We start from the raw sequence: 27673 nt of genomic DNA on the forward strand, positions 1-27673 counted from the left end.
CTCAGAGTGTAGGCTGGCTTTTGCTTTTGTGCATTCCTCCATGTGTTCTAAAGAACTGGTAACTGAATGTTGAGATTTCCTTTATTGATCAGGCATATCGGTTTCCTTTCATGGGCACCTGGAGATGAAAACTGCCATCAGCAGGACTGCCTTGCAGTGCATACCTATGGACTGCTTCTCAGGATCGTTCAGGATAACTTCCAAACTTTGCTTTGGCATATTCTGACCAAAGTTGTGTTTCCACAACAGTGATTTTCTCAGCAAGGTATATGGCAGATGCCAGACGCTTTGAATTATTTTAGGAGTTAGTGTCGTCTGGAGGAGAGGGGATTTCACACAGAGCTTTACATTTCTCAGCAACAAAGCATAAGGTAGGACTGAAGGAAAGGCTGCTTTAATTAGCCCTTGGTTTTCAAACATACACTTAGAATGGTGGTAGATTAGAGAAGGGATTCTTTTAATTATTGTCCGTGAAACACACCCTGCATCAGTTCCCCCTCTGGGGCCCAGTGGAGTTATCTCCTTACTTGTCCATCTTCTTGGCATCAGCCATAGGTGCCAGGCTGATAAAATGTTTCTTGGACAGGTAAAAAGGATTTGGAAGTCTCTGAGGCCTTCCACCAGTCACAGTCATTGGTGTGATTTGCTTTCCTAGCAAGTATCACAGTATCAGTCAGGGCTGGAAGGGTCCACAAGGATCAGCTAGTTCCAACCCCCCTGCCATGGGCAGGGACACCCCACACTAGATCAGGCTGGACAGAGCCTCATCCAGCCTGGGCTTAAACACCTCCAGGGACGGGGCCTCGACCACCTCCCTGGACAACCCATTCCAGGGCTTCACCACTCTCATGGGGAAGAACTTCCTCCTCACCTCCAGCCTGAATCTCCCCACCTCCAGCTTCATTCCATTTCCCCTAGTCCTATCACTACCTGAGATCCTGAGAAGTCCCTCAGGTGAGATGCTTTAGCTGCTGCTTGTCAGAATTGTGTTGAGCTCAGTGGAGTCAATCTGCTGGAGCTGAAGTTTCTTCTGAAGGTTATCTCTCCATGGGATGTATTTATGAAGTGGATGTTTGGCTATCCAGTGTTAAGAACAAAACTGATGCTTTTTTTTTTCTGTGTGTCTCTTTAGGTCTCCAAAAGGTGATGTCCGTAGTGAAAGATATGTCTTGGAGGTAGAGTGCTGCTCCTCTTTAAACCAGCTTTCAGACAAAAAGGAGATACCAGATTTTATTAAGAAAGTGAGTAAAAAAACCAAGGCACCCCCCAGACCACAGGATGCTTCTGTTTGCACTAGAATGGCTGCTTCTAGTTCTCTCAGCCTGACAGTAGAAATCTGGGGGCATTTTGTGCAGTTGAAATGCTGCAGCAGAAATGTGGTGGTTTGTAATTTGAAGGAGCTGAAGGGCAGCTCTGCTTGTTGACTGAAACAAGTCTCACAGGAGAGTGACCTCTCACAGACAACACCAACTAAGTTAACAATGCAGAAGACAGCCCTGTAATGGTGTAAATATTTCTAGCTGAAACAATGCATGTCATTTCCATTGTAGTGTCAGAATGTCCTGTTGCATAGCTCTGTACTTGAAAGGCTTACTGACTCCTGGAGTCTCCCAGATTATTTTAAGTACAGTTTCACTATCACACGATGTTCACAGAGATAGTAATGGGAACCTAAGCACCTTTGCCATCCTGAACAGTGTTGCTTGCAATTAACTTTTATTATGCACTGAGACATTTGAAAAGAACCCTGTAATGCTGTCCTTGTTGCCTTCTTTTTAACATTATTTTTGTTGCAATAATGCTTTGTCAGACTGGAACTTAGCAGGTTATGTCCATTTCAGTGAAGACAGATTCAATGTGCGGGCTTCAGATTCTGCAGCATCTGTTGTGTCCTGTTGCATGTTACCCAAACTAGCATTGCAAACTATATTTACTTAGCCACATGGTGTAAGGATAGTGTGAGTGGCATACTCTTCTAGCTGTAATCCATCTTGCAGTGATAATAGCTAAGAGAATTTTGTAGCACAATTTTCAGCACAGGCTGTATGAGCATGGTAGGGGCTCAGCTTGACAGACTTGCACTCCTGTTCAGTCTTTCCTTTTACAATGAATTAAAAATGATGCAGCTGAGACTGTCTGATCATCATCATCAAGTGCAGAGTCCTGCATCTGGGAAGGAAGAGTAAAGTGCACCAGCACAGGTTAAGAGGTGATCTGCTAGAAAGCAGCCCTGTGGAGAAGGGCCTGGGAGTCCTGGTGGTTAACAAGTTCTGTATGGGACAGCAATGTGCCCTTGTGGCCAAGAGGGTCAATGGAATCCTGGGGTGCATTAAGAGCAGTGTGTCCAGCAGATCCAGGGAGGTTCTCTTCCCCCTCTACTCTGCCCTGGTGAGACCCTCACCTGGAGTATTGCATCCAGTTTTGGGTTCCCTAGTTCGGGACAGACAGGGATCTACTTGAGAGTCCAACAGAGGGCTATCAGGATGATGAAAGGACTGGAACACTGCCTTATGGGGAGAGGCTGAGAGCCCTGGGGCTGTTTAGTCTGAAGGAGAGAAGACTGAAGGGGATTTAATAAATGTTTCTGAATCTCTGAGGGCTGGGTGTCAAGAGAGAGGGGACAGGCTCTGCTCAGTTCCACCCTGTGATAGAGCAAGGGGCAATGCATGTCAACTACAGTACAGAAGGTTCCACCTCAACATGAGGAGGAACTTCTTCACTGTGAGGGTCACAGGGCACTGGAACAGGCTCCCCAGAGAGGTTGTGGAGTCTCCTTCTCTGGAGACTTTCAAGACCCATCTGGATGTGTTCCTATGTGACCTGCACTGGATTCTATGGTCCTGCTCTGGCAGGGGGCTTGGACTCAATGATTTCTGGAGGCTCCTTCCAATCCCTAACATCCTGTGATCCTGTGATCATCATCATCCTTAATGATACCTAGATTCTGGTATCAGAACAAACTGAAGTTTTCTGAATGCTTCCTAACAATCAGAAGGCTGAGTCTCAATTGCATTTCAAGTTTTATTGTGGTGTTGCACTTTTATTCTGACACTATCCTCAATTATTTTAATATATTCACACTTAGGCAGAGCTGGTGTACTTCCTGTGTATCAGTTTCAACATGTTTGATTTTGTTCTTCAGTTCTTTGAGTAGAAATATAGGCTTACCTGTCACAGCTAGAAGGGAAATTTCCCATCACTGCAACCGAAAGTTCCTTTGTATTTGTAACTTCAGAAAGGCTATGGCTGACATGAAAACAAAATGACAACCCAGGAGTCAGCTCATTGCCATGCATATCCGATTCTGAGACCCTTCAGAATGCTTCTCTAGACATGGAAATGTTTCACTTGGTAGAAGCCATTTGATTTAGGGGTTAGGAAGATGCCTTTATGAAATACAATCATTTCAATTTGAATATCTAAAAATGTATATTTACTGCTCCTCTGTAGGCTAGGTATGTCACTCATCCTCAGATGTTATTTGATGTAGAGGAGTTTGAAGTTCTTTGAAGCTGTTGCTGTCAAGTGTGCCTTGTGTCACTGTCTGCATCTGATGAAACACATTGTGAAAGTCTCAACACCTTTATGTAAATTTGTCTCAGGAAACAGGGCTTGGTTGGGAGCAAGGATTAGTTGCTGTATTAACTAATTTGTCTGAGCAACAAAAACATCCATTCCTTTTAAGGGTATATAAAACAGGTGTTTGCAAACAAATAAATTAAAAATAAAGAATCTTCTCCCAAGAAACTGGTAACAAAAAGCTGTGGGAGAGGGCAGTTGCTTGCTTTGAAAAAAAAACAACCACCTGTAAGTTGTTATCAAACTGTGTATTACAATGGAAGTTAATAGAGTCTTTTAATTGAATAGGCAAATCCTTGATCACAGAGCTTTTCATAACAGAGGCTTTTACATGGAGAGCTGCCAAACAGAAAGGGACCTGAGGGTGCTGATTGACAGCTGCCTGAACATGAGCCAGCAGTGTGCCCAGGTGGCCAAGAAGGCCAATGGCATCCTGGCCTGCATTAGGAATAGTGTGGCCAGCAGGAGCAGGGAAGTCATTGTGCCCCTGTACTCTGCACTGTTTAGGCCACACCTTGAGTCCTGTGTCCAGTTCTGGGCTCCTCAGTTTAAGAAGGACATTGAGACTCTTGAACACTTCCAGAGAAGTGCAACAAGGCTGGGGAGAGGCCTTGAGCACAGCCCTGTGAGGAGAGGCTGAGGGAGCTGGGATTGTTTAGCCTGGAGAAGAGGAGGCTTGGGGACATCTCATTGCTGAAGGGTGGTTGTAGCCAGGAGGGAGTTGGTCTCTTCTCTCAAGCAACCAGCACCAGAACAAGGGGACACAGTCTCAAGCTGAACCAGAGGAAGTTTAGGCTGGAGGTGAGGAGAAAGTTCTTCACTGAGAGAGTCATTCGTCATTGGAATGTGCTGCCCAGGGAGGTGGTGGAGTCACCATCCCTGGAGGTGTTCAAGAGGGGATTGGATATGGCACTTGGTGCCATGGTTTAGTCATGGGGTCTGTGGAGACAGGTTGGACTTGATGATCTTTGAGGTCTCTTCCAACCTTGGTGACACTGTGATACCATCTCTACTGCATTGCAAAGTGCTGTATTTAAAAGAGTAGCCATACTTTCACAGAATCAGAATTACTGAAACATCCAGCTTGGAAAAGACCCTCAGCATCACCAAGTCCAACCAAAAACCCTGTTCTACAAGTTTCACCCTAAACCATATCCTCAAACACCACATCCAAACCACCTTTAAACACATCCAGGGTTGGTGACTCAATCTCCTCCCTGGGCAGCACATTCCAATGCCTGACTACTCTTGCCCTGGAAATTTTTGTTCCTGAGGTCCAGTCTAAACCTACCCAGTCTCAGCTTGAGGCCACTCCCTCTTACCTGGGAGAAGAGACCAGCCCCAGCACTATTTTTCAAAACAAAATAGCAAGTCAGAATTTCCTCCAGCTGTGAATTTACTAGCAAAAACTTCCTCTACCCTGAGAAAATTGATGGTATTGATTTTAGTGTGCACTGCCGAGTAAGCATTGTTTACGTGGAGTTTGAACATGCATGCAATTCTAATAACTTTTTTTCAGCTGACTTCTAGTTGCATTGAACTGTGTGTCACAGTGAATATCAACTGCTTGCTTCTGGCAAACACAAAACAATTTTGCAGTGGCATACAGCATAGGCAATCTTTTTTCTTCTATAACTCCATATAAATGCTGAAGAGCAATGAAGTAGGAACAAGGAAGTTATTTCTCTCTGTACAGTGTGGACTGTAAAACATTTAAGAAATGCCAAAGACAACTCTCTGGTCAACCCTGTGTTCTGTTCTTGATACCCTCCTGTGCTTTAAAACTCTGTCCCAGTTCCCTACTCTCTTCTGTACGTTTTTTGTCACAGAGACATTGAAGACAGGACACACACATTTAAGTATTTAGGACATAATGCTGCATGAGATACACGATTACTGGACCTTCACAGGATCACAGGTTGGAAGGGACCCAAAGAGATCATCGATTCCAACCCCCCTGCCAGGGCAGGACCATACAATCTAGCTCAGGTCACAGAGGAACACATCCAGATGGGCCTTAAAAGTCTCCAGAGAAGGAGACTTCACAACCTCTCTGGGCAGCCTGTTCCAGTGCTCTGTGACCCTTACAGTAAAGAAGTTCCCTCTTGTGTTGAGGTGGAACCTCCTGTGCTGCAGCTTACATCCATTGCTCCTTGTCCTGTCACAGGGAGCAAGTGAGCAGAGCCTGTCCCCTCCCTCCTGACCCCCAGCCCTTAGATACTTAGAAACATTTATTAAATCCCCTCTAGGTCTTCTCTTTTCCAGACTAAAAAGCCCCAGGTCCCTCAGCCTCTCCTCATAAGGCAAAGCATTTTGACATCACCACATTCTGTTCATTGTTTCATATTAACCTGGATTTAAGGCAGCTCAATCTGTCCTAAAGAGCTCAACCAGTCTCATGGTGTCTTTGTCATTTAATTCTGGGGCAATGAAAGAAGTAACTTAACTGTTGTATATGTACTTTACTGCTGTACTGGTATTTGCACTCCTGTCTTTAGCTCTCAGGCAAAACATTGATTAAAGAAATGCTTATCTGCTGCTTAATCAGCAAAGCTAACTTCTGAACTTGTGATCACTGTGGCTCAGATCACTCTGAAGTTGTTGCTAGTCAGAGATGTTACGTCTAGGATTCCATGTTTTATAATACTTTGACTTGTGTCTCATGTAAAATAGGGTAGTCTTTAATTACTTCCTCAATTGCTCTTTATTTCTGTGTATCCTGTTCCCATTTTTTTTCATCTGATTGTGTTCTCCTGAACCTGCTGAGACAAGGAAAGGAGAAGCGAGGCTGACCTCCCAAGCAAAGGATCATTTTGGATGCAAATTCATATCTGAATGCAAGAGAAGTTTCTCACGACCTTTGTTTTCAACAGCAGTCTGAGTTACATACTTTAGAAGAACTGTAATAGTCAGAAGGCTTTAGTTCTATGTTCACATCATTGCAGTGCTGGTGAAAGGCTGGGAAATGGAGAATAGTTTCTGTGTCCATTCTTCTCAGTCTTGACTTCAAAAAATTTAGGAAGCACATCTTTGTTCCCTTAGTTTCCTGCTCTGTCAGAAGGGAATGCTTGTTTGTTAAGGTTTTTTTCAGTATGAATTCATTGCAGAGTTCATATCTCATGTCCCAGTGGACTCATTATCCCTCCCTGGGGAAGTATGATGGCATGGAAGAGTGTGGCTTAAAATCGGTGCAGCTTAACTGACTTTCAGATGCAAGCATCTTGCTTTTGTGATTTTGACTAGGCAAGGACCTCTCCTGCTAGTCTGTCCTTCCTTGACTCAGAAATGAGTCCGGTTTCTTCTAACACAACTAAGGCCACACAGATGAATCAAGAGAAGGCTCCGAAGTGACCTAATTGTGGCCTGCAAGGGGGCCTGCAAGAAGGCTGGGGAGGGACTTCTCAGGATCTCAGGTAGTGATAGCACTAGGGGGAATGGAATGAAGCTGGAGGTGGGGAGATTAAGGCTGGAGGTGAGGAGGAAGTTCTTCACCATGAGAGTGGTGAAGCCCTGGAATGGGTTGTCCAAGGAGGTGGTCAAGGCCCCGTCCCTGGAGGTGTTTAAGCCCAGGCTGGATGAGGCTGTGGCCAGGCTGATGTAGTGTGGGGTGTCCCTGCCCATGGCAGGGGATTTGGAACTAGATGATCCTTGTGGTCCCTTCCAACCCTGACTGATACTATGATACTATGATTTTGAGAGGACCAGTTCATCTTGGAACACAACTGCTGTTTTGAAACACCTTGGGATGAAATCTGCTGCATGAGAGACAGTCTATGTCAAGGCAGGTTTGGCTTTTTACTTATCCTCTCCATATTTGCTTGCATCAGAATTTGTCTTGCATGATCGAAGCAGGGGACTTCACATAGCCACACAGTGTGTGAAAGTGATACTAAATGATTTTGAACTCTCAACTTCAGAGCTGTAGAACTCTTCAACATCTGACTGTGAAACAGCAAGATGTGGAAGATGATCAGTGTGTCATAGGACAAAGTAGTTCATAATGATATGTACTTTTAATACATACATATGTTTTTTTGGTGACTGTCTGACAAGCAAATGAGAAGACATTTGCAGTTGTTTTTAACTTTTAGTTATAAAACCTGTCTGAAGAAGACTGTTTTCTGCATGGCTGTTCCAGTATTTCTCACATTCTTGTCTCTTTCTGTCATTTCTTGTTCTTCATCTACTTAATCTTTGTCAGAAGGAACAAAGAGATGCAGCTTACGTGTTCCGAAGAGCACCAGAGGTTTGGTGGAGTCTTGCAAAGGTCTCTTCTGCAGAGTCCCTGATTACTTTATTGGTTCCAGAGTTTCTGACATGGTTATTGTAATCCTAAGCATTATTCTTTGCTTTAGATAGGTTGTAGCTGGCCTGCTCAGAAATTTCCTGTGGAGTATACAGGCCTACCAGGTGGCAGTAAAAGAGACAAGAGGGGGGGAAATTGAGTCTTTAATACTTCTCAGAGGATTGTTCTTCAGGTGACTGAACAGTTGAAATGTACTTCTGTGCCTAGGAAATTACCTCTCTAGAGTACTGTTTATTACCTAGCATTATTTATCTAGATGTGATCTCAACCTCTTCTAAAATAATTTCCATCCTTAGAACAAACCCCAAAAAAATCCCATTCCAAATCTTCACCCTCTAGGGTATTTGCAAAAGAACAATACAGCATTTATTTACAGCTGGACTCAATGATCTCAGAGGTCCTTTCCAGCTGAAGCAATCCTGTGATTTCTTAAGCAAATTGTAATGAAAACCATTGCTGAACACTTAGCTGACTGCGTTGTTTTCTGCATGTTTTCAGTGCAAACAGAGCCCCTGTTTTATTTGGATCTTAGAAGCAGATATGGTCATGAGGCAGAAGTTGAAACTCAGCCTCAGTGGTTGATCTGTCTGTGAACTGCTGTGATAACATTTATTGAAGTGCATTTTGTTAACATTTTGTAAGTGTGCCTATAACAAGAGTTGGTAAAAAATAGTACATACTGTATTTTGGACAGCCTGGTGTGAAGGGAAACATCTGTTCCTGGTTAAGCTTCTTTCAACTTGGGCCCTTTTGACTATCCCAGTAAGAGTGGTGTTGATATATATCTTCCATGGACATTGCAAAACTACTTTCAGGCCTCTCCCAGGAGCCTGGTTTTGCTTTTATAATCCTTTGCCCCCAGCAGCTCCTCCTCACCAGGATAAAAATAGATGTTGTGAAGCATGTAGTTGATGTTTTTTCATCATCCCACTTCTGTCTGGTGGGAAAAAATGAACTTTTTTTAATATATATATTTTTTTTTAACAACAGTAAATATGAGGATATTTTACACTGTGCTAAACCAAAATTGTTGAAACTGTAATTTTGGCTGCAACAGATGGCATGGTGAAACAATGTGATTTTAAAGAGACATTCCTTGGGTTATATAAAGATAGAAGAAAGTGTTTCCTGCAAAGTAATCTCTTAATTTTTAAAGCAATCCTCTTGTCCTGAACCTTTTGAGGTTTTGTTTTCATTGCTTAGGACAGAGATGGTCTAAAGCAGGGTCACAAGTAAGTGACCTTTCTCATGTTCTACAAAGAACACTGAATTGCCTTCACCCAGCCAAAATGGTTATTAGCTACAACAGACAGCCACCCATCCCTATAAATCTTTGGTCTTCCATTGTTTATGGTCACCCTTTAGAGTAGGAGTCTCTCTTAGAAGATTAATGCACAAGACATAGTCTGCATTTTCAAAGTGCCTGTTCCCTAGATCAAGTGCTTGAGGCAGAGTTTCTACAGACTTTTTTTGGAGCATATATCATAGAATCATAGAATTGTCAGGGCTGGAAGGGTCCTCAAGGATCATCCAGTTCCAACCCCCCTGCCATGGGCAGGGACACCTCACACTACAGCAGGTTGCTCAGAACCCCTCCAGCCTGGCCTTAGAAACCTCCAGGGATGAGGCTTCTACCACCTCCATGGGCAACCTGTTCCAGTGTCTCAGCACCCTCATGGGGAAGAACTTCTTCCTAACATCCAATCTGAATCTACCCATTTCTAGTTTTCTTCCATTTCCCCTAGTCCTATCACTCCCTGACACCCTAAAAAGTCCCTCCCCAGGTTTCTTGTAGCCCCCTTCAGATACTGGAAGGCCACAATAAGGTCTCCTCAGAGCCTTCTCTTCTCCAGACTGAACAGCCCCAACTCCCTCAGTCTGTTCTCCTTATAGGAGAGGAGCTCCAGCCCTCTGCTTATCCTCATGGCCTTCTCTGGACATGTTCCAACACATCCAGATCCTTTTTGTCTTGGGGGCTCCATTACTGCAGATGGGGTCCCAGCAGAGTGGATTAGAGGGGGAGAATCACCTCCCTTGACCTGATGGCTATGCTTCTAATGGAGTATTTGGGTTGAGTGATCATGGCTGGCTGCTCTACAGCAGTTTATCTAAAATAATGTTTTGGGAATAAAGTTTGAATTACATGGATAAATTTGGGATCTCTTCTCAGAGTTTAGGGCAATGATGGGAAGACAGGGGTATGTTAAATGGCTTTTGGACAGGGACTGCAGTCAGTAGTCTGCAATTATAGCCTGTGACCACCAATGTTTGCCTTTTAACAGCTCTGTGAAGGAATGGATGTATGTAAACATACACAGAATCACAGAATGTTAGGGGTTGGAGGGGTCCTGGGAAGATCATCTAGTCCAACTTCTCTGCCTGAGCAGGATCACCTGGAGCAGGTCACACAGCAACGCATCTAGGTAGGTTTTGAACGTCTCCAGAGAAGGAGACTCCACAACCTACATCACACTAAAGACTACAGAGGATGCTGTAGTGTGGTTTCAAGAGCTGTCATCTAGTGAGGTACGCTGAAAAGAGCAAGCACACTTTAGTAGCATGCTGTGCTAGATGTTTGCTATGGTTATATTGTTTTCTGGAATCAATGTACAGCTCATGCAAGCTGAAGAGGAACTTCAAGTCGTTACTCATATCCCTGCCATAGCTCCAGTAGCAGTAGACATACAGCTTGCTGTAACTTAATATCTCTTGGCAGCACTGTCCTAAGAGCCTGTCTTTGTCATTCAGCATAGCAGTAACCTACAGCAGCTACTTGCTTCACGACTGTTCTTCCTGTTCTGTGTGTAGCTTTCAGTTCCCTTTTGCACAGGCAGCTACCAATGAACGTGTTGTAAAACTGCAGATTGCTTTCTTTTTCCTGTTCCATGCCTTGTGGTGCTCTACCACAAATGCAATGAGAGCCTGAAGTGTCAAGTCAATGGTTCAGTGGCATGGGCTGTTTATTGCCAAGCTGGAAAGGCAATACACATCTGTTTCTCCAAGAAACTGGTTACTTTTTATCTTTTGGGTTTGGTGTTGGATCTTCTCTTGGATCTGGCAACTTCATTCTAGTAGTCTTGTCTGAAGTTCCTGAATGGTAAAATTCTTGTCAAGGTTTTCATTGGAAGAATGAATGTAAACAGTGTCAATCCACAACACTGCTTAAAGGACAGCTCTGTGGTTCAAGATTATGGTAACCTTTTTCAAGGCAGCCCTCCAGGGTTTTATCCCTGATGGCCTATTTCTGTGTAAGTGACAGTGGAAATACAGGGTAATTGGACAGCCTCAATGTGAATTGAGTTTTGACTTTCTAAAAGCTACCTTTGTACATGCTTATATTTACACAGACATGAACTCTCTCTCTCTCAAATACAGAACTGATGAGTGTAAACCAGGAGAGGTTAAGAACGCATGGGAAGTACAGGATTAAATGACAGCATCCCAGCAGAAAGGTTGTAAGGGGTGAAACAGTCTGGGAGCATCAAGACAGAGAAAAGATTAGCAGTTGCTGCTTTGCTGTTTGATTAGGAGCATTTGCTTCTTTTGTAATGCAATATTAGAGAGGCAGAAATGCCCAAGCTACGAAAGTTTTGAGTCATGTGGAAAGAACTAAGTTGGACACGGTGATCTTGAAGGTCTCTTCCAACCTGCTCTATTCTATTCTATTCTATTCTATTCTATTCTATTCTATTCTATTCTATTCTATTCTATTCTAACTAAACCCCTCTTCAGAACATTAGCTAAGCTTAGTTGGTTTTAAAATAAACTTGAAACTCTTGCTGACTGTTGCTGTCTTCTCAGGAAGGAGCATGTGAGACGTACAGAAAATACCAAAGGCAAAGTAAAAACCTACCTTAAGTGTTAATGTCTGTTTTCAGAAATCAGTGAACTAGAAGGGGATGTGCAGTCTTTGTGATGAAACATGTGCTGCTATGTGTTAATGAAGGAGGGCACAGTTAGAAGACTGTAGTTTCAATCATCCTTTCCCAGTTCAAACTCCTGGCATGTACTATTATGCTGGTTTGGCACCAGACAGAACGTGGGATTTACCCCAAGGGAGTAAAGAACAACACTTGCGCAGAATTTGGAAGCTAAATGAAAATAATACTTACAGAAGTATACAAAACAGAAAGGTTATATCTATATGTATGTATCTAACCCTACAATGGCCCAATCCCACCCCCCCAGACCAAGCCCAAAGCCTGCATTGCACAGCCACAATAGTGACTTTCCATCCTTGCCTCACTAGGCCTTACCTCCCACATAGCAAACCCAAACAAAGTTAAGCAAGGGAGAGGGGAAAGGGAGAGAGCAAGAGCAAAGTGCAAAAGAGAAAGAGGAAGCTGTAATGTCTGATTATGTAGTTTTTCAGGAGGTTGGGATGGATAAAGTATTCATAATATCCTATTTCCAGCCCCCTGGTACTCTCTAGTAATCTGAAGAACTTTTATTTATGATAGGATGTTAGTCCTCAACCTATAACAACTATGTAGTGTTCTCCCCGAACCACAAGACCATGTTCTTTGCATGAAGATCCCCAGTGCTCTGTCTGTTGTCTAAGGAGGTCTGCTGGAATCCTAAAAACAAGGTAGAAAAATAAGATGATCTTGTTTGTGGGGCATATTGTGAGACCTAAGGCCTCCAACAGTGTTCTTTCAAAAGCAGCCACCAAGTAACCAGAGAGAGAGAGCCATTGCTTGTATTGTGTGCTTGCTTTAGACAGACAGCTCTGAGCAAAATGAACCTGCTGTTGTTTCCAAGGCCATGTTTGTATTTGTAAGGAGTACCACCATTCTTGCTAGGCATAGGAGATCATTATGGAGCTGATAATGCAAAAAGAAATGCAGAGTCACAGGCAATGTGTGGACTGTGCAATGAAATTGCCAAGTGTCTTTATTCTGGGATGCACTAGAAGGGGTGTGGCTAGTAGGTTGAGAGAGGTTCTCCTCCCCATCTACTCTGCCCTAGGGAGGCTGCATCTGGAATATTGTGTCCAGTTCTGGGCCCCTCAGTTCAGGAAGGACCTCAGGGAACTGCTTGAAAGAGTCCAGCACAGAGCTGCAGAAATGATTAGGGGAGTGGAGCATCTTCCCTATGAGGAGAGACTGAGGGAGCCAGGGCTTTTTAGCTTGGAGAAGAGGAGGAGATCAAGGGGTGACCTCACTCATGTGCAGGATGAGTGCCAAGAGGATGGAGCCAGTCTCTGCTTGGTGATGCCCAATGACAGCACAAGGGGCACTGGGTGGAAGTTGAAGCATAGGAAGTTCCATTTGAACATGAGGAAAAAAAAATTTCCCTCCCAGGGGGACAGAACCCTGGCACAGGCTGCCCAGGGGGGTTCTGGAGTCTCCCTCTCTGGAGATACTCAAAACCTGCCTGGATGCATTCCATTGTACTCTGGCGTAGGTGATCCTGCTCTGGCAGGGGAGTTGGACTGGGTGATGTTTCAAGGTCCCTTCTGGCCCCTTGCATTCTGTGATTCTGAAGAGATTTGAAGAAAAATACCTATGTGTGTCTGCTTAAAAGAAGCTTTTGGCCTTGGAATCTCTGCACTTCTTCCCTGCCTGTGAGGCCTATAGTTTAGAAACAAGGAGTTTCTAGAAAAGAGGATTTCCTCCTTCAGTCAGACTGTTACCAGGTGTGGGTTGGCAGATCTTTACATTAGATTTAACAGATCTTTAAATTAGACTCTCCCCTCTTTTCTGCCTAATTAGGGAGCCTTCAAGGGAACCAGAAGTGTTGAGGAAGAGGGAACATAGTTTTGCTGCATCCACAGACTCGTTGGTGGCACCGCTTTGAACTGTTGCTTTTTTTTTTCCCCCCAATGCGGTACAAAAATAGCGGTCAGTGCATTCTGAAATAAACAATAACACTTGGAAATGTTAAGAATGTTAACTCAAGTGCCCCAGCTAAAATTCAATTAAGGCAGTGACACTGGGGTTGGACATGTTGCTTGTTCCTGTTCCCGCTCCAGAGCTACTGGAAGCTTTGGTATTTATTTCACAGAGAGCAAATCTGTCATTTCTTTTTCCCCTCACGGAAAATGCCAGCTTTCTAATCAAGCAAATTATAGGGATGACATTAAATTCTCTAACTGCCTTGGCCCTCCACACACATTAAATTTCACCCCTTCTTCAAGCAGGTTCTATTTTTAGACTGGCATAAATCCAAATTTTGCAAGCCAGCTATAAACAAATTTGGGTGTAGCCACTTGGGGGTTTATCCAGGTTGAAATAAATGAGTCAAGTTCTGCCTCTGTTGGTGAAGAGTGACATCTTTTCTGATAGAGACCAGTTCTTATATTTGTGGTAAATATTAACCAATCAGTGCTTTGTGAGGTGACAGGAACATTTCTGTTCCTATCTGGGGAAAGAACCAAAGAATTTGTGTGGGTTGATTTTCGGTTTTCTTGGAAATTTCCCAAGATGTGAAGAGTGACATGTGGCAGATTTAAAACACAAAAAGGTCAGCAGAACAATTTCAATTAATGTAGTCCACCTAATGTAAGGGCACTTTAAATCTGCCTTTTTTCCTGGTGTGGTAAGTGGTGGGCATGCAGTTGTTCTGCTTTTTATGCAGGATAGGATAGGACAGGATAGGATAGGACAGGATAGGATAGGACAGGATAGGATAGGATAGGATAGGATAGGATAGGATAGGGTGGAATGGAATGGAATGGAATGGAATGGAATGGAATGGAATGGAATGGAATGGAATGGAATAGAATAGAATAGAATAGAATAGAATAGAATAGAATAGAATAGAATAGAATAGAATAGAATAGAATAGAATAGAATAGAATAGAATAGACCAAGTTGGAAGAGACCTTCAAGATCATTGCATCCAACCCATCATCCAACACCACCTAATCAACTAAACCATGGCACCAAGCACCCCAACAAGTCCCCTCCTAAACACCTCCAGTGATGGTGACTCCACCACCTCCCCAGGCAGCCCATTCCAATGGGCAGTCACTCTCATTTAGTCATGCAGTGTAGTATGGCAAGGACCTTTTTTAGTACTCTTTGACTCTCATAAAGACAAGTAATAGTAGTATTTATTTGATCTGGAATATGGTCTGGGTGACCCTGTCACAGAAGCATCCTGTTCTTCCCAGCAGTTCAGCTGTAGCCCTGCTTTCACCTTTGCATTTCCCTGTTGCTGATTCCCAGCACTGTGTCTGCTAAGATGCACAGGATGCCTCAGAGGATCCAAAATCAGCAGGTGGCTGGTAGGAGTAGCACTTCTGCTCTCTGTAGCTCCTGGGCACAAGCTGCCTTGGTTTGGGCTTGTTTAAGTCTGGGGGTTTGTGTTTTATAATTCAAACCCTCAGTAGTTCAAATACACAAAGCAAGAAATAATCCAAGTTACAATCTAAGTTACAAATGTGAATGTGTACTAGGTGGCATAATTCATTCTCCATGTGAAGACAACTAAAATGTAACACACTATTTAAGCTCTCAGCAGGACACTAAAAAATCAAATTATCTGTGTTTGTAGTTTGAAGATATTCAAGCTTTGTACTTCACTTGTGATGAGAGCTGCCTTCTTCATGGTTTTAGGGAAAGTTGGAAGGAAAGACTGTTTGACTCTGCTGATACATCACTTTGCTGTGCTGCAGCTTACCTTGCATGGTTGGTGTAACATTTCCTGCTACATTGGCTGTATTGAAAGTAATGAGACACTTGGTTCTCCCTTATGTAATTGGAAAAGTCTGAAATCTAGGTTTAAATAAGATTTTGTATTTTTTATGCTACCAATGAACTTAGCAGGGAAGTGCCTTGATGAGACAGTCTTTTTCCACTAGTTCTGCTAAACTCTTAAGCTAATATGGTGTAGGCTATCATTTAGTCTGTAGTTACTCCTATGTCCATTCTTGAGAACAGAAGGGAAAACTCAGGTCAGGTATTCCTTAGAACAAACACTGCTTGTTTGAGTGAGCTGAGGCTGTAAAAGATGGCCACAATAGCTGTGAAAGCTGCTCTCCAAATCACACCATGAGTCTGGTGTAAGTTGACTAACAATCTTCATTGACCAGCATCAATAAAATGTCTACATGTGCACTATCCACAAACTCTCAACAGTTGCAAACTAGTTAAATTTCTATAATTAGCTGCCCTGCAACCTACTTGCAGGAGTTTGGAGGCTTGACAGGGTGCTTGGTTGCATGGTTTAGTTGATTAGGTGGTGTTGGATGATAGGTTGGACGTGATGATCTTGAAGGTCTCTTCCAACCTGGTCTGGTCTGATCTGGTCTGGTCTGGTCTATTCTATTCTATTGTCTTCTCTTCTCTTCTCTCTTCTCTTCTCTTCTCTTCTCTTCTCTTCTCTTCTCTTCTCTTCTCTTCTCTTCTCTTCTCTTCTCTTCTCTTCTCTTCTCTTCTCTTCTCTTCTCTTCTCTTCTCTTCTCTTCTCTTCTCTTCTCTTCTCTTCTCTTCTCTTCTCTTCTCTTCTCTTCTCTTCTCTTCTCTTCTCTTCTCTTCTCTTCTCTTCTCTTCTCTTCTCTTCCATTCTATTCTGCTCTGCTCTGCTCTGCTCTGCTCTGCTCTATTCTACTAAACAAATACAGTGGTGTGTCTGTACATTAGTGATAAGAGCTGAATTGAATTAGCAACTCTCTCATTGACTGCATAAAAAAGCATGTGCAGGGTTACAACAGGGAGGAAGGCTTATCAAGCATATTGTGAGTGCATCGATCATTGACATTCACTTAAACCTTTCTGAGCAAGCTAGTTATGTGCTAACTTTCTTTGTGGACAAACACTTGATCAGGGTGCTGCTAGTATGACTTTTATTAGGAGGTTACTGCCAGCTTTAGTCAGCATCTGATATTTACCAGGCTAACCACCGGTGACTACCATTACCTTGTTTCCTGGAGAGCTCTGTTTTAAGTTCCTGTGATCATGAAATCAAGAGTTAATTTAACATGGAAAATATAATAGTGGTTTGAAAGAGGAAGCTCTTGTTGTTGATCGGATATCATCTGTAGGTTTGTTCAGAACAGCAGTGTGTTGCCAGGAAGTAGGTGATTTGTTTAAAAAAAAACCCCTCATTCTGGGGAGGGAGGATGCAGAAAAGAGCTTGTTTCTTCAGTTGAATTGAAAAAAAAAAGGAATAAACAGAAGTTGCACAAAATTCTTCCTATTTACTTGTGACTGGGGAAAAAAAACCCCAGCAAACCAAACAAAAAAAGCAAACGCCCAGAACTATTCCAGTTCATACTAAATCAAGCCTCAGAGCATAACTAAAACATTTGAACTCTCTGGATATGATGATGGTATGCAGAGAAAGTGAAACAGATGTCCATATCTCTTCTCTTTATCTCTCTTCTATTTCCAAGCTGTATGATTCAATCCCCTCACCCTTCAGCCCATGGGTTGTCTGCATACCATCTACGCTTAGTCCCCGTCCCTCTTTCCCCTTCCAGTATCTCAAGGGGGCCTACAAAAAAGCTGAGGAGGCACTGTGTAGGTTGTGAGGTAGTAATAGGACTAGGGGGAATGGAACAAAACTAGAAATGGGTAGATTAAGGTTGGTTGTTAAGAAGTTCTTTCTCATGAGGGTGGTGACACACTGGCACAGGTTGCCCAGGGAGGTGGTAGAAGCCTCATCCCTGGAGGTTTTGAAGGTCAGGCTGGATGTGTCTCTGAGCAACCTGATGTAGTGTGAGGTATCCCTGCCCATGGCAGGGGGATTGGAACTGGCTGATCCTTGAGGTGCCTTCCAACCCTAACAATGTTATGATTCTATGATTGCTCCATTCCCAAGGCATTTCTTTTTGCAGTATTTCTGTGTGTTTATACTGTATGAAGGGAACACACTGCATGGAAGCCTCTCCTTGTTGGATGGTGATTTTGATACATGACCCAGCAGATGCATGCATGTCTCCACAGCACTCTCAGTGCAGCTTGTCCTGGTTTTGAGGGGTGTGATGCTGGTGACTTGAATGGATGGTGCAGCTGGCGTGCTTAGTCTGCCTAAAAGAGGTTTCTCTTGCTGCTTTGTCTCAAACCTTCCTTAGTTAACTCTGGCTTTATCTGATTGTTATTACTATGTGGCAGTTTGGGGCTGATGCCTAGGAAATTTTCCACAGATCTTGAGTAGAAAGTGGTAGAATGTAAATAAACTACTACTGGATGTAAAGGGAGAATAATGATAAGGTCTAAATAACCCCATTGGACTGATAACTAACCTAAAGTTGGTTGTATAGCTGTCTCTTTCTCCGCTCTTCACTCTAGCCGAATACCAACTGATGCTTTTGCTTGGCTGTTGCTGATCTTGGCTGCATTCTTCTTGTGGCTAAGTAACTAACAAGCTACTCTCTGCTTTTCTCTTCTCTCTTTTCCCATGTACAGGGGGGAAGGGGGCAGAAACCCTCAGTTTTGTCCACGGGGTGTCCTCGTGTTGTTTATAAACTGTAAACCTGTGTAAATATTGTATATTTTGCATTCCATATTTCTAGATTCTAGTTTGCCTGTAAATATAGCTTCATTTGCTTCCAGCTGAGCTGGTCTGGCAATTTTATATTGGGGGGGTGATTTCAACCCACCACATACTACTATGCCAATTCTTTTTTTCTCTAGGATCTACTGTTTGATTCCTTCATTTTCCTCCTTTACCTGCACTGTAAAGCATTAATAATAGCATCCCTTAAATTCTGCTTATCTTCCTCTTAGCTCCTCTTGCAATGACTTTTTTCTGTTCTGAGTTCTGTATCTTCCCAAAAGTCATGTGTTAAAATAGCTTTGCTTTTATGTACTCATTATGTGAAAGCTTGCCATTTGTGTCTCAATCCAAAATAGGACAAACAACAACTGTTGTTGTAACGATGCATATAGCAGAGTGAATTAATAACCTTTTCCTTGCATAAATGTCATGCTCACATGCTGGATGCATGTAAGATGTAATATTAGATCTCTGACTTCATAAGGTTGATCCTAAAACTTTGTGTAAGTTAATACAACGTCTGGTGATGTAGCCTAAATAAACTTTTCAAACAGATGCTTTTATTCCTCTGAAGAAATATGTAGGTATTTTATCTCTCTCTGTTTTCCCCCCCCGCCTCCTTCTTCCACTGTCATTTTATTTCAGATGGCTTAGGGTGTTTTTCTCTGGAATGTAACTTTTTATGTAAATGCAACCTGACAATTTCATGTGGTAGTGGACAAAAGTAGCAAAATGACAAGCTAACTGCCTTGAAGGGTGTTATTTTCTGTATTTCTGTTTAGCTAAGACAGCTTGACAGTTAAAAATCTAATCTTCTTTGATTCCTAGATTCAAGATGCTGCGAGTCAGGGCTTGAAATTTGTTGGAATTATACCTCAATACCATTCCCAAAAGAACTGTCTTGTCAGCACCTCCCTGACACCTGCCAGTAACAACTCTGTGCAATCGAGAGATAATAAAACTGTTTCAAATTACCTTGAGGATCATGCTTCACCGGATGGTGAGAAAATAGATGGCATTAATGGATGCGGCACTGCAGCACCAAGTGAGCAAAGTGCTGACCAACGTGCCACATCCAAGGAGGGCTGGAAAGGTGAAGGACAGGCTACTGAAGAGCTGAAGGGAAATGAAGAGCAGCTTCATCATGCAAACCCAAGTGTAACAGAAGCAGCAGACAAGCTGAATGGACTTGTGGAGAATGAAACGCCAGCACGATGCTTAAAACCACTTACTGGCAGTAAGTATTGTGGTGACCTCTCATAGTAAAAGCCAAGTTAAAATTGTCTCAATTATGCTCCCAGCTCTTTGGAGGGACCTAGGGAGGACCTTGTCACTGTAATAGCAAAGAAAAGATGTGCCAAACGAGCCACTTCACCTGGTTTCGGCATGGTTACGCTGTTCACAGCAACTGAGTGTAAGTCAGATGAAAAATGGAGAGGTGATATGGGTGGAGGCAACTTAGTTATGGCCCACTTGTATGCTTGAGTGTAAAGACTTCTTTTTGTCGACTGCTCAGTTGAATTGGTTCATTTTTTAATTTGTTGTGATAGCCTGAGAGCTCTTGATCATTGCATCACTTTTGTCTGTGGGAAGGAAAAGCGCTGCTCATCTGCCCCACGAGGTTTTGCCGCCGTAGAAGGAATAGCACAAAGCTTTATCACAGCTAGCCCCTTTGTGGCAGCTGAACAGATAACTGAATTTAAACCACATCAGGAACAGCAGGAATATGCATGATCAGTTTCTTAGTATCCTACAGTCAGGCTGGGCTCAGTGCTACTGCCAGAACTGTAATTACTGGAAAGGAGCAGTAATTGTTGTTAATGGCTCATGTTTGCTAATTCATAGTAAAGGTCCTCTTGGTAATGGTGCCCCTAATAATTTCCCTTCCCATTCTCTCCCTCTCTTTTTGTCCTTTTTTTTGTGTGTAAGATTATTCTACATATACCAGTGTTTGTTCTTTCATTTCTGTGACATATTTCTCCTTAGGTGTGCTTTCCACTTCTAAATGTCATGTTATGCCATCCAAACACAAAAGTCTCTGCCGAGGTCTCAAAATACCCTCCTTCAGATGCTTGTTGCTTGCAGTTTACTTCAGCAGCAGAATTTGTAGTTCAGAATAGCATGTGGACCAGAGTAACCTAGAAAATGAGAAGTCATCAGAAAAATGTATTTTTGCCACATTTCCAGTTTAAGCATAAAGATATTTTTCTTTCCTAGTTGTCCTTAAATCCTGGAAAACAGTGTGTACATTTGTTTCCCCTTCTGCTTTGCTTATGTTCCTTACACACTACAGATCTATGTAAGGAAATTCCATCTCCATTCCTTTCAGCCTGTACTGTCCTTGACTTCAGTTTATCTGTATTTTTTATCACAGTATCACTAAGGTTGGAAGGGACCTCAAAGATCATCGAGTCCAACCTGTCACCACAGACCTCATGACTAGACCATGGCACCAAGTGCCAATTCTACCCCCTTGGGGGTTTTATATATGTAGGACTGGGAATGACTTGGCATTGTCTTAGTTTCTGTTGCATTTCAGTGTAATCAGATTTTTGCCATCAAATTTCATCACACTCTAACAAACCTTCACCACTCTTCAATTGTTGTTGGTCAAGGGGGCACCCAGATTTGGTGAAAGCATAGCTGTTATTCGAGTGCATTTCTTCTGGTTGACATCAGAATCTTACACATTATAAAATCTCTTTTATAGTCTTAAATTAGTTATCTCTGAGTCTAGTCAAACCAGTGCTTTCTCCTTTTATACATGCTGTCTTGGAGGGAGTCAACATAGCCAATCTCATATTGCTCTCTATACTTAACAGGAAAAATCTTTTGCTGCAAGTAACCACACTCTTAATGTTTCTGCATAATATGAATCTGATCACCTCCAATCATACCAACCAGGGTTTTGTTACAGCTGCTGATTTGCCAGATAAGAGGGTTTATTTTAAAAACATATTTAGTTTCATCTTCCTCTGAGTCATACATTTTTTTTTAATTGATGAGTTATGCAAATAACTTTCCAAGACAGGAGGTCTGAGAAGGCAGTTTTATGTGACAGCACACCTGTAGTAGGATTTTCCCAGATCTATTGCCCATGGAGCATTGCTGATTTCTTTATTACTTTTGTATGATTTTGTGTTATTGCAGCACTCCCTTTTCCTCCCATGGAAAATGTAATTCAGTCTTTGGCACCAGTTCCCCATCCTTCCTTGGGAACGTGAAGATAGAAAGCATCAGGTGTTGGATTTTTTCCAGTTATCCCACTTATTCCATAGGAAGTTACCCCTCTGGAACTGGAACTTCCCTTTGGAAAACTTCAGGGGAAATAAAAATCAATAGATCTTACTATTTGGAGAATCTTAATTTTATTCTTTATTTTAGTTTTTATGCTTTTCAAGTCTTAGTTTTGTGCTCCTTTTTCCCCTCCACTGAATATCTTGTAGTGCTTGTTCACTTTCCCTTTTATCTTTAATAGGCACTCTTGAAAATGACTTGTCTGTGAGCAAGGCACAGATTTTTCAGTGCTGTCTTACCTGGAACAAAACTGAAGATGTCTGTCCATGTGTGAGTGAGCAGACTCACTTGTAAAAGGTGCCAATAGTGACTTGTTAGGACTTGCACAGAATACACGTGGTAATGGTGACAAACCAAGTCAGCCACTGAAAGACTTCCAGACATCTGAAATAGAATAGAGTAGAATAGAATAGAGTAGAATGGAATGGCATGGCATGGCATGGCATGGCATGGCATGGCATGGCATGGCATGGCATGGCATAGAATAGAATAGAATAGAATAGAATAGAATAGAATAGAATAGAATAGAATAGAATAGAATAGAATAGACAGACCAGACCAGACCAGGTTGGAAGAGACCTTCAAGATCATCACGTCCAACCTGTCATCCAACACCACCTAATCAACTAAACCATGGCACCAAGCGCCCTATCAAGTCTCCTCCTGAACACCTCCAGGGATGGTGACTCCACCACCTCCTCAGGCAGCACATTCCAATGGGCAATCACTCTCTCTGTGTAAAACTTCCTCCCAACCTCCCCTGGCACAGCCTGAGACTGTGTCCTCTTGTTCTGGTACTGGTTGCCTGGGAGAAAAGACCAACATCCGCCTGTCTACAACCCCCCTTAAGGTAGTTGTAGAGAGCAATAAGGTCACCCCTGAGCCTCCTCTTCTCCAGGCTAAGCAACCCCAGCTCCCTCAGCCTCTCCTCGTAGGGCTGTGTTCCAAACCCCTCACCAACTTTGTTGCCCTTCTCTGGACACACTCCAGCAAGTCAACCTCCTTCCTGAACTGAGAGGCCCAGAACTGGACACAGGACTCGAGGTGTGGCCTAACCAGTGTGTCATCAACAGCCCAGTGTCAAATCCAGGCTACCATCTCCTGAAGGATTTTCAGTTTCATGGTTTGCTATTGTTAGCACCAGAAAGATCTCCATTTCCAGTATGCTTCTGGTTTGGGGGTCAGAATCAGAGTTTTCTGTGTATGCTCTTCTGAGTTAGAATTACCCTGATTTATTTTTTCCTAAACAAATGGTAAACAGCAAGAGGATTCATATCAACAGCTTAGTCCTTCTTGTTCTGTTTGAATCCATGGTTTATGCTTGAGGTCACAAAGTCTCTCATGTTTTGTTACGTTGAGAGCTCTCCAAGTGCTGCCAGCCTGTCTTGGAGCATTGCCCTTTTAATATCTTTTTCAATTTACATCCTACTTCTTGCTCAGTGATGTCTGATGGAGAGCAATCTTAGCATTTCTTTTGACATCTCTTTCTTTAATACTTGGTATTAGAATATAATCACTTGGAAACAAAGGGAGCTTATTGAGTGAATTTCATGTAATGTTTCTACCTTTTATATTCATTTGTTTTGAGATACTGTTTTCACTTGTAACTGTTAGCATTGCTTTCTGTGTCCATTAATAAGTAAAACAATAATGTCCAAACATTTTTTAACCAGTACTTCTACTGAGAGTTGTACCCTTCAGAGAACTTGGAAGGTGTATCTGCACCTAAACTTGCTCCCAGTTTAGGGCTGTGAAAGCTCAGCTCTGCTGTCAGCAATGACTTTTTTGTGATAGTGAGCTTACATTAACTAGTTTTATGATCTACTGCATGAAATATGGAGCACAATCTAGAAAATGTTCTCATTTATAAGACCCTTCATAGTTCCAGAATTCATTTGCTGTTGTGTGAGTGTCTCACCTTGGCTCAGACCCAGAGTAAATCAACAAACCAGCTAGCATGGTCTCTACATTAATGATTGATTGCATTTTCTTTAGATGATACTACTGCTTGCTGGGTCCATGCCATAACCCAAGTTATTTAATGCTTTAGTTTCATGGCTATGAATGCAATTCCTCCTGAATCTGCAGTAAGGATTTACATTGGGACTGGCCTTAGTCTCACAGCTGTTTTAAAGATTCATTCAGTAGGAAAACAGAAGTACTCCATGCATGGGTTTTTAGTTACTTGGAGACTGCTATAGTTCTTAAAGCAGCTTGTGGAGCATGTTGTCCTGTCTTGGCTTGCACTGGTAACCACTAGGGCAGTTGTGCATTAGGGCATACTGGAGTTTGGGTTCTAGGTTGGACATGATGATCTTGAAGGTCTCTTCCAACCTGGTCCAGTCCATTCCACTCCACTCCACTCCACTCCACTCCACTCCATTCCATTCCATTCCATTCCATTCCATTCCATTCCATTCCATTCCATTCCATTCCATTCCATTCCATTCCATTCTTCTACTGTGCTGGACACTGCAGAAATTCATTAAGGAGATGACATCTCAGAATGTTTTTTCCAGTTGGAAAGTGCAATGGGGTGAGGGCAAGAAGGGAGTTATACCTTGTTTTAGCTGAAATATTATGATACAGTTGTTGCATGACTCCTTTTTTTTTTTTCTTTTGGTAGAAGCAGAGATCTTTGCTCTCTTCAACAAGCCAAAAAGCCCCCAAAAATGCAGCCAGTATTACACAGTGACTATCCCGATGAGGATCTCCAGGAATGGGCAGACTGTCAGCAGCTTAGAAGCAAATTGGCTGGAGCATATGACTGATCACTTCAGGAAAGGAGGCTCCTTGGTAAACGCAGTCTTCAGCCTTGGAATGGTAAATGGTATGGAAATTACAGCAAGCATTTAAGCTGTGATTATGATTCTTTTTCTCTTCTAATAGAGGCCATTATCTTTGAAGAGAAGACGTTTGGGAGGTGCTTTAATACAGGCTTGGGGCGGATTTGTTTGAGATCAGCCTATTTCAGTGAAATGGAATGAAAGCACAGGAAATATTTTGGCATTTGAATAGGGGACACAGATCATGTATTGTCTTTTCCAAAGATCCTAAAGAGGATCCTGTAATTGCAGAAATCTACAGTTAATAAGCAGCACCAAGGAAAATGGATTAAACTAATCAGATTGTAAAGCAGATGACATAAAGGGAAGAGTGCCTGTCCTCCTAGCTGTCTGGCCACACACACTGCATCTGGGTCTGAGTGCAGGTCGCTGTAAGGACCTTCCATTTTCATCTGGCCAACATAAAATCACAGAGTGGTCCAGCAGCAAGAGACATCCAAAGGTCATCCAGTCCGACCTCCCTGCAGTCAGCAGGGACAGCCCCAACTAGATCAGGCTGCCCAGGGCCTTGTCAAGCCTCACCTTGAATATCTCTAGGGATGGGGCCTCAGCCACCTCCCTGAGCAACCTGTTCCATTGTTCCACCACCCAAAGAGTAAAGAACTTGTTCTTAACATCCAATCTAAATCTGGTTTTCTCCAGTTTAAAGCCATTGTCCCTCATCCTCCCACTGCAGGCCTCTGTAAACAAACTCTCACATCCTTCTTGTAGCCCCCTTCAGGTACTGGCAGGCTGCTATTTGGTCTCTTTGGAGCCTCCTTTTCTCCAGGCTGAACAACCCCAGCCTGTCCTTGTAGCAGAGGTGCTCCAACCCCTTGATCATTTTCATGGCCCTCCTCTGGACCCTCTCCATCAGGTCCATGTCTTTCCTATGTTGAGGGCTCCAGACCTGCCCACAGTGCTCCAGGTGAAGTCTCACCAGAGCAGAATAAAGTGGCAGAGCCACCTCTGGATCTGCTGGCAATGCATCTTTTGATGCAGCCCATATAGCCAGGTATTCCCAGTTCTTGCAGAGACCCTTTCTACCTTCATGGCACACATCTTTACAGAATTGTCCTCTAGGTTTGTTTCACTGTAACCAAGTTCATGGGAGTGATGGGTAAATCTTGGCCTTGATTGAAGAACAGAAGATTAAAAACCAGATTTTTGCACATTGTGGAAGTGAAGCATTGGGTCTGGCTTAATGCAGCAGCCAGTCTATACTATCATGGAGTTGAAGACAAGCCTGCTGTACAAAGACAGATTTTGGTGCTTACTAGGAATCTGAGAGACATAACCAAGGGGATGTGAGAAAAAAAAGAGAGGATTTCTTGAATGTAAAAAAAGTGTTGAAGTTAAAGCCAAATTAATTTAACTGGAAAATTATATCACTTATATACTTACTGTACTTAATGGTTCAAGTATTTATGGCTGAATCTTTCCTCTACTTTTGGTTTGTGTTCTTCAAAAGGAATGTAGTAACCCCTGGATTTAGCACTGCTATTAAGGTTAGTGGATTTGTGCCTCAAAATTACAGGGGAACTGCACTCTGAGCTTCTTCTTCCCATTTCACTGTTGGTCAGAATTCCAGGACTTATGATAAACCAAACAGTAATCTGAGTCAGTTCTGGTAAAAGTCAATCAGGAAATTAAGAAGCAATCCTAATTTTCCATTTTGCCAGCAAGTAGCAAAAAGGAAGGTCTAAAGTTCATCTTTTGGAATGCTTTCACTCAGCTTCCTGGAAAGCCTTGTAATTGCTAGTTAAGTTGCTTCAAAACAAATGGCCATTTACTTTATGTGTATAAATTGCAACTCATAGAGGCAAGCCTAATTGGCTCTGTCAGGCTCAGTGTTTTCTCTAATAAAAACTGCTTATCAGTGTGCTCTTAAAATGTTTTAAACACAGCATTTTTCTGTTACTTAAACTTCAGAGCTTCATTTACATAACAGAGGCCTGGGGAAAGTTCATGTACTGGGATACCAGTGTGAGGAGTTGCCTGTAGACATAGATAAAGTAGGCTTAAATGATGACAGTAACGTTTCAGTGCAAACAGGACATCAAATTATGTAAAAGTGGTTAGATTTCAGATTAATTTAGAGGTGAAGATGAAGAATTAATGAACATTATTGTAAGTGTTTTTACAGTTACAGGAAGAAATTGTTTGGAAGTAAAAAGCTCAGAGCTAAGGCTTCTAAAAGTGTGTTAATTAGAACAGCTACATTAAAACACCATGAACATGCCCATACTATTAGAAGAACATCTGCTAAGAGCATCTCTAAATTCCTATCAGTTGCATTTAAATGCTCATGGTTTAAATCCTACAATTTCCCCATGCTGCAGAGATACAGAAGAGCTTTTCCATTCATACAGCAATGAGTACCAAACAACCCTAGTATCATAGTATCAGTCAGGGTTGGAAGGGACCACAAGGATCATCTAGTTCCAACCCCCCTGCCATGGGCAGGGACACCCCACACTACATCAGTCTGGCCAGAGCCTCATCCAGCCTGGGCTTAAACACCTCCAGGGAGGGGGCCCCAACCACCTCCCTGGACAACCCATTCCAGGGCTTCACCACTCTCATGGTGAAGAACTTCCTTCTCACCTCCAGCCTGAATCTCCCCACCTCCAGCTTCATTCCATTCCCCCTAGTCCTATTACTACCTGAGATCCTGAGCAGTCCCTCCCCAGCCTTCTTGTAGGCCCCCTTCAGATACTGGAAGGCCACAATGAGGTCACCTCAGAGCCTTCTCTTCTCCAGACTGAGCAGCCCCAACTCCTTCAGTCTGTCCTCATAGGAGAGGTGCTCCAGCCCTCTGATCATCCTCATGGCCCTTCTCTGGACACCTTCCAGCACCTCCATATCTCTCCTGGAATAGGGGCTCCAGAACTGGAGGCAGTACTCCAGGTGGGGTCTCACCAGAGCTGAGTAGAGGGGGAGGATCACCTCCCTTGCCCTGCTGGCCACACTTCTCCTGATGCAGGTAGGGAGGAGGGAATAAAGAGGGGGCTGAGGGCTTTCAGCTCCATATGTTTTTCTAGTCTTTTATGGCAGCCTGTCCAGCCTTTCATAGCTGCTCTCCTTATTCCATGATTAATCATCTTCCAAATCGAGGTAGCACTAACATACTGTCCCTAATTGGTTGTATCACATTTCTTTGTTCTAGAGGCTGGTTTTCTCTTTGGCTTAAAGTACAAATTCATTATTTTGCTTATTA

The 27673-nt window shown here is 42.9% G+C and overlaps 1 protein-coding gene across 1 annotated transcript in view; it reads left to right on the forward strand.

Annotated features, from left to right (window-relative positions):
- The window catches only part of RFTN1 (raftlin, lipid raft linker 1), a 121380-nt gene that overhangs the window by 64324 nt on the left and 29383 nt on the right, over positions 1–27673 (forward strand). The window contains exons 4-6 of the mRNA XM_068152345.1: positions 1133–1241; positions 19160–19568; positions 24255–24458. Coding sequence (XP_068008446.1) covers positions 1133–1241; positions 19160–19568; positions 24255–24458 — 722 coding nt within the window. The remainder of the gene's footprint in view (positions 1–1132; positions 1242–19159; positions 19569–24254; positions 24459–27673) is intronic.

Source organism: Melanerpes formicivorus, unplaced genomic scaffold (assembly GCF_026170545.1).
Source record: "Melanerpes formicivorus ecotype bairdi unplaced genomic scaffold, bMelFor1.0.p_v2 SCAF_23, whole genome shotgun sequence".
NCBI lineage: Eukaryota > Metazoa > Chordata > Aves > Piciformes > Picidae > Melanerpes > Melanerpes formicivorus.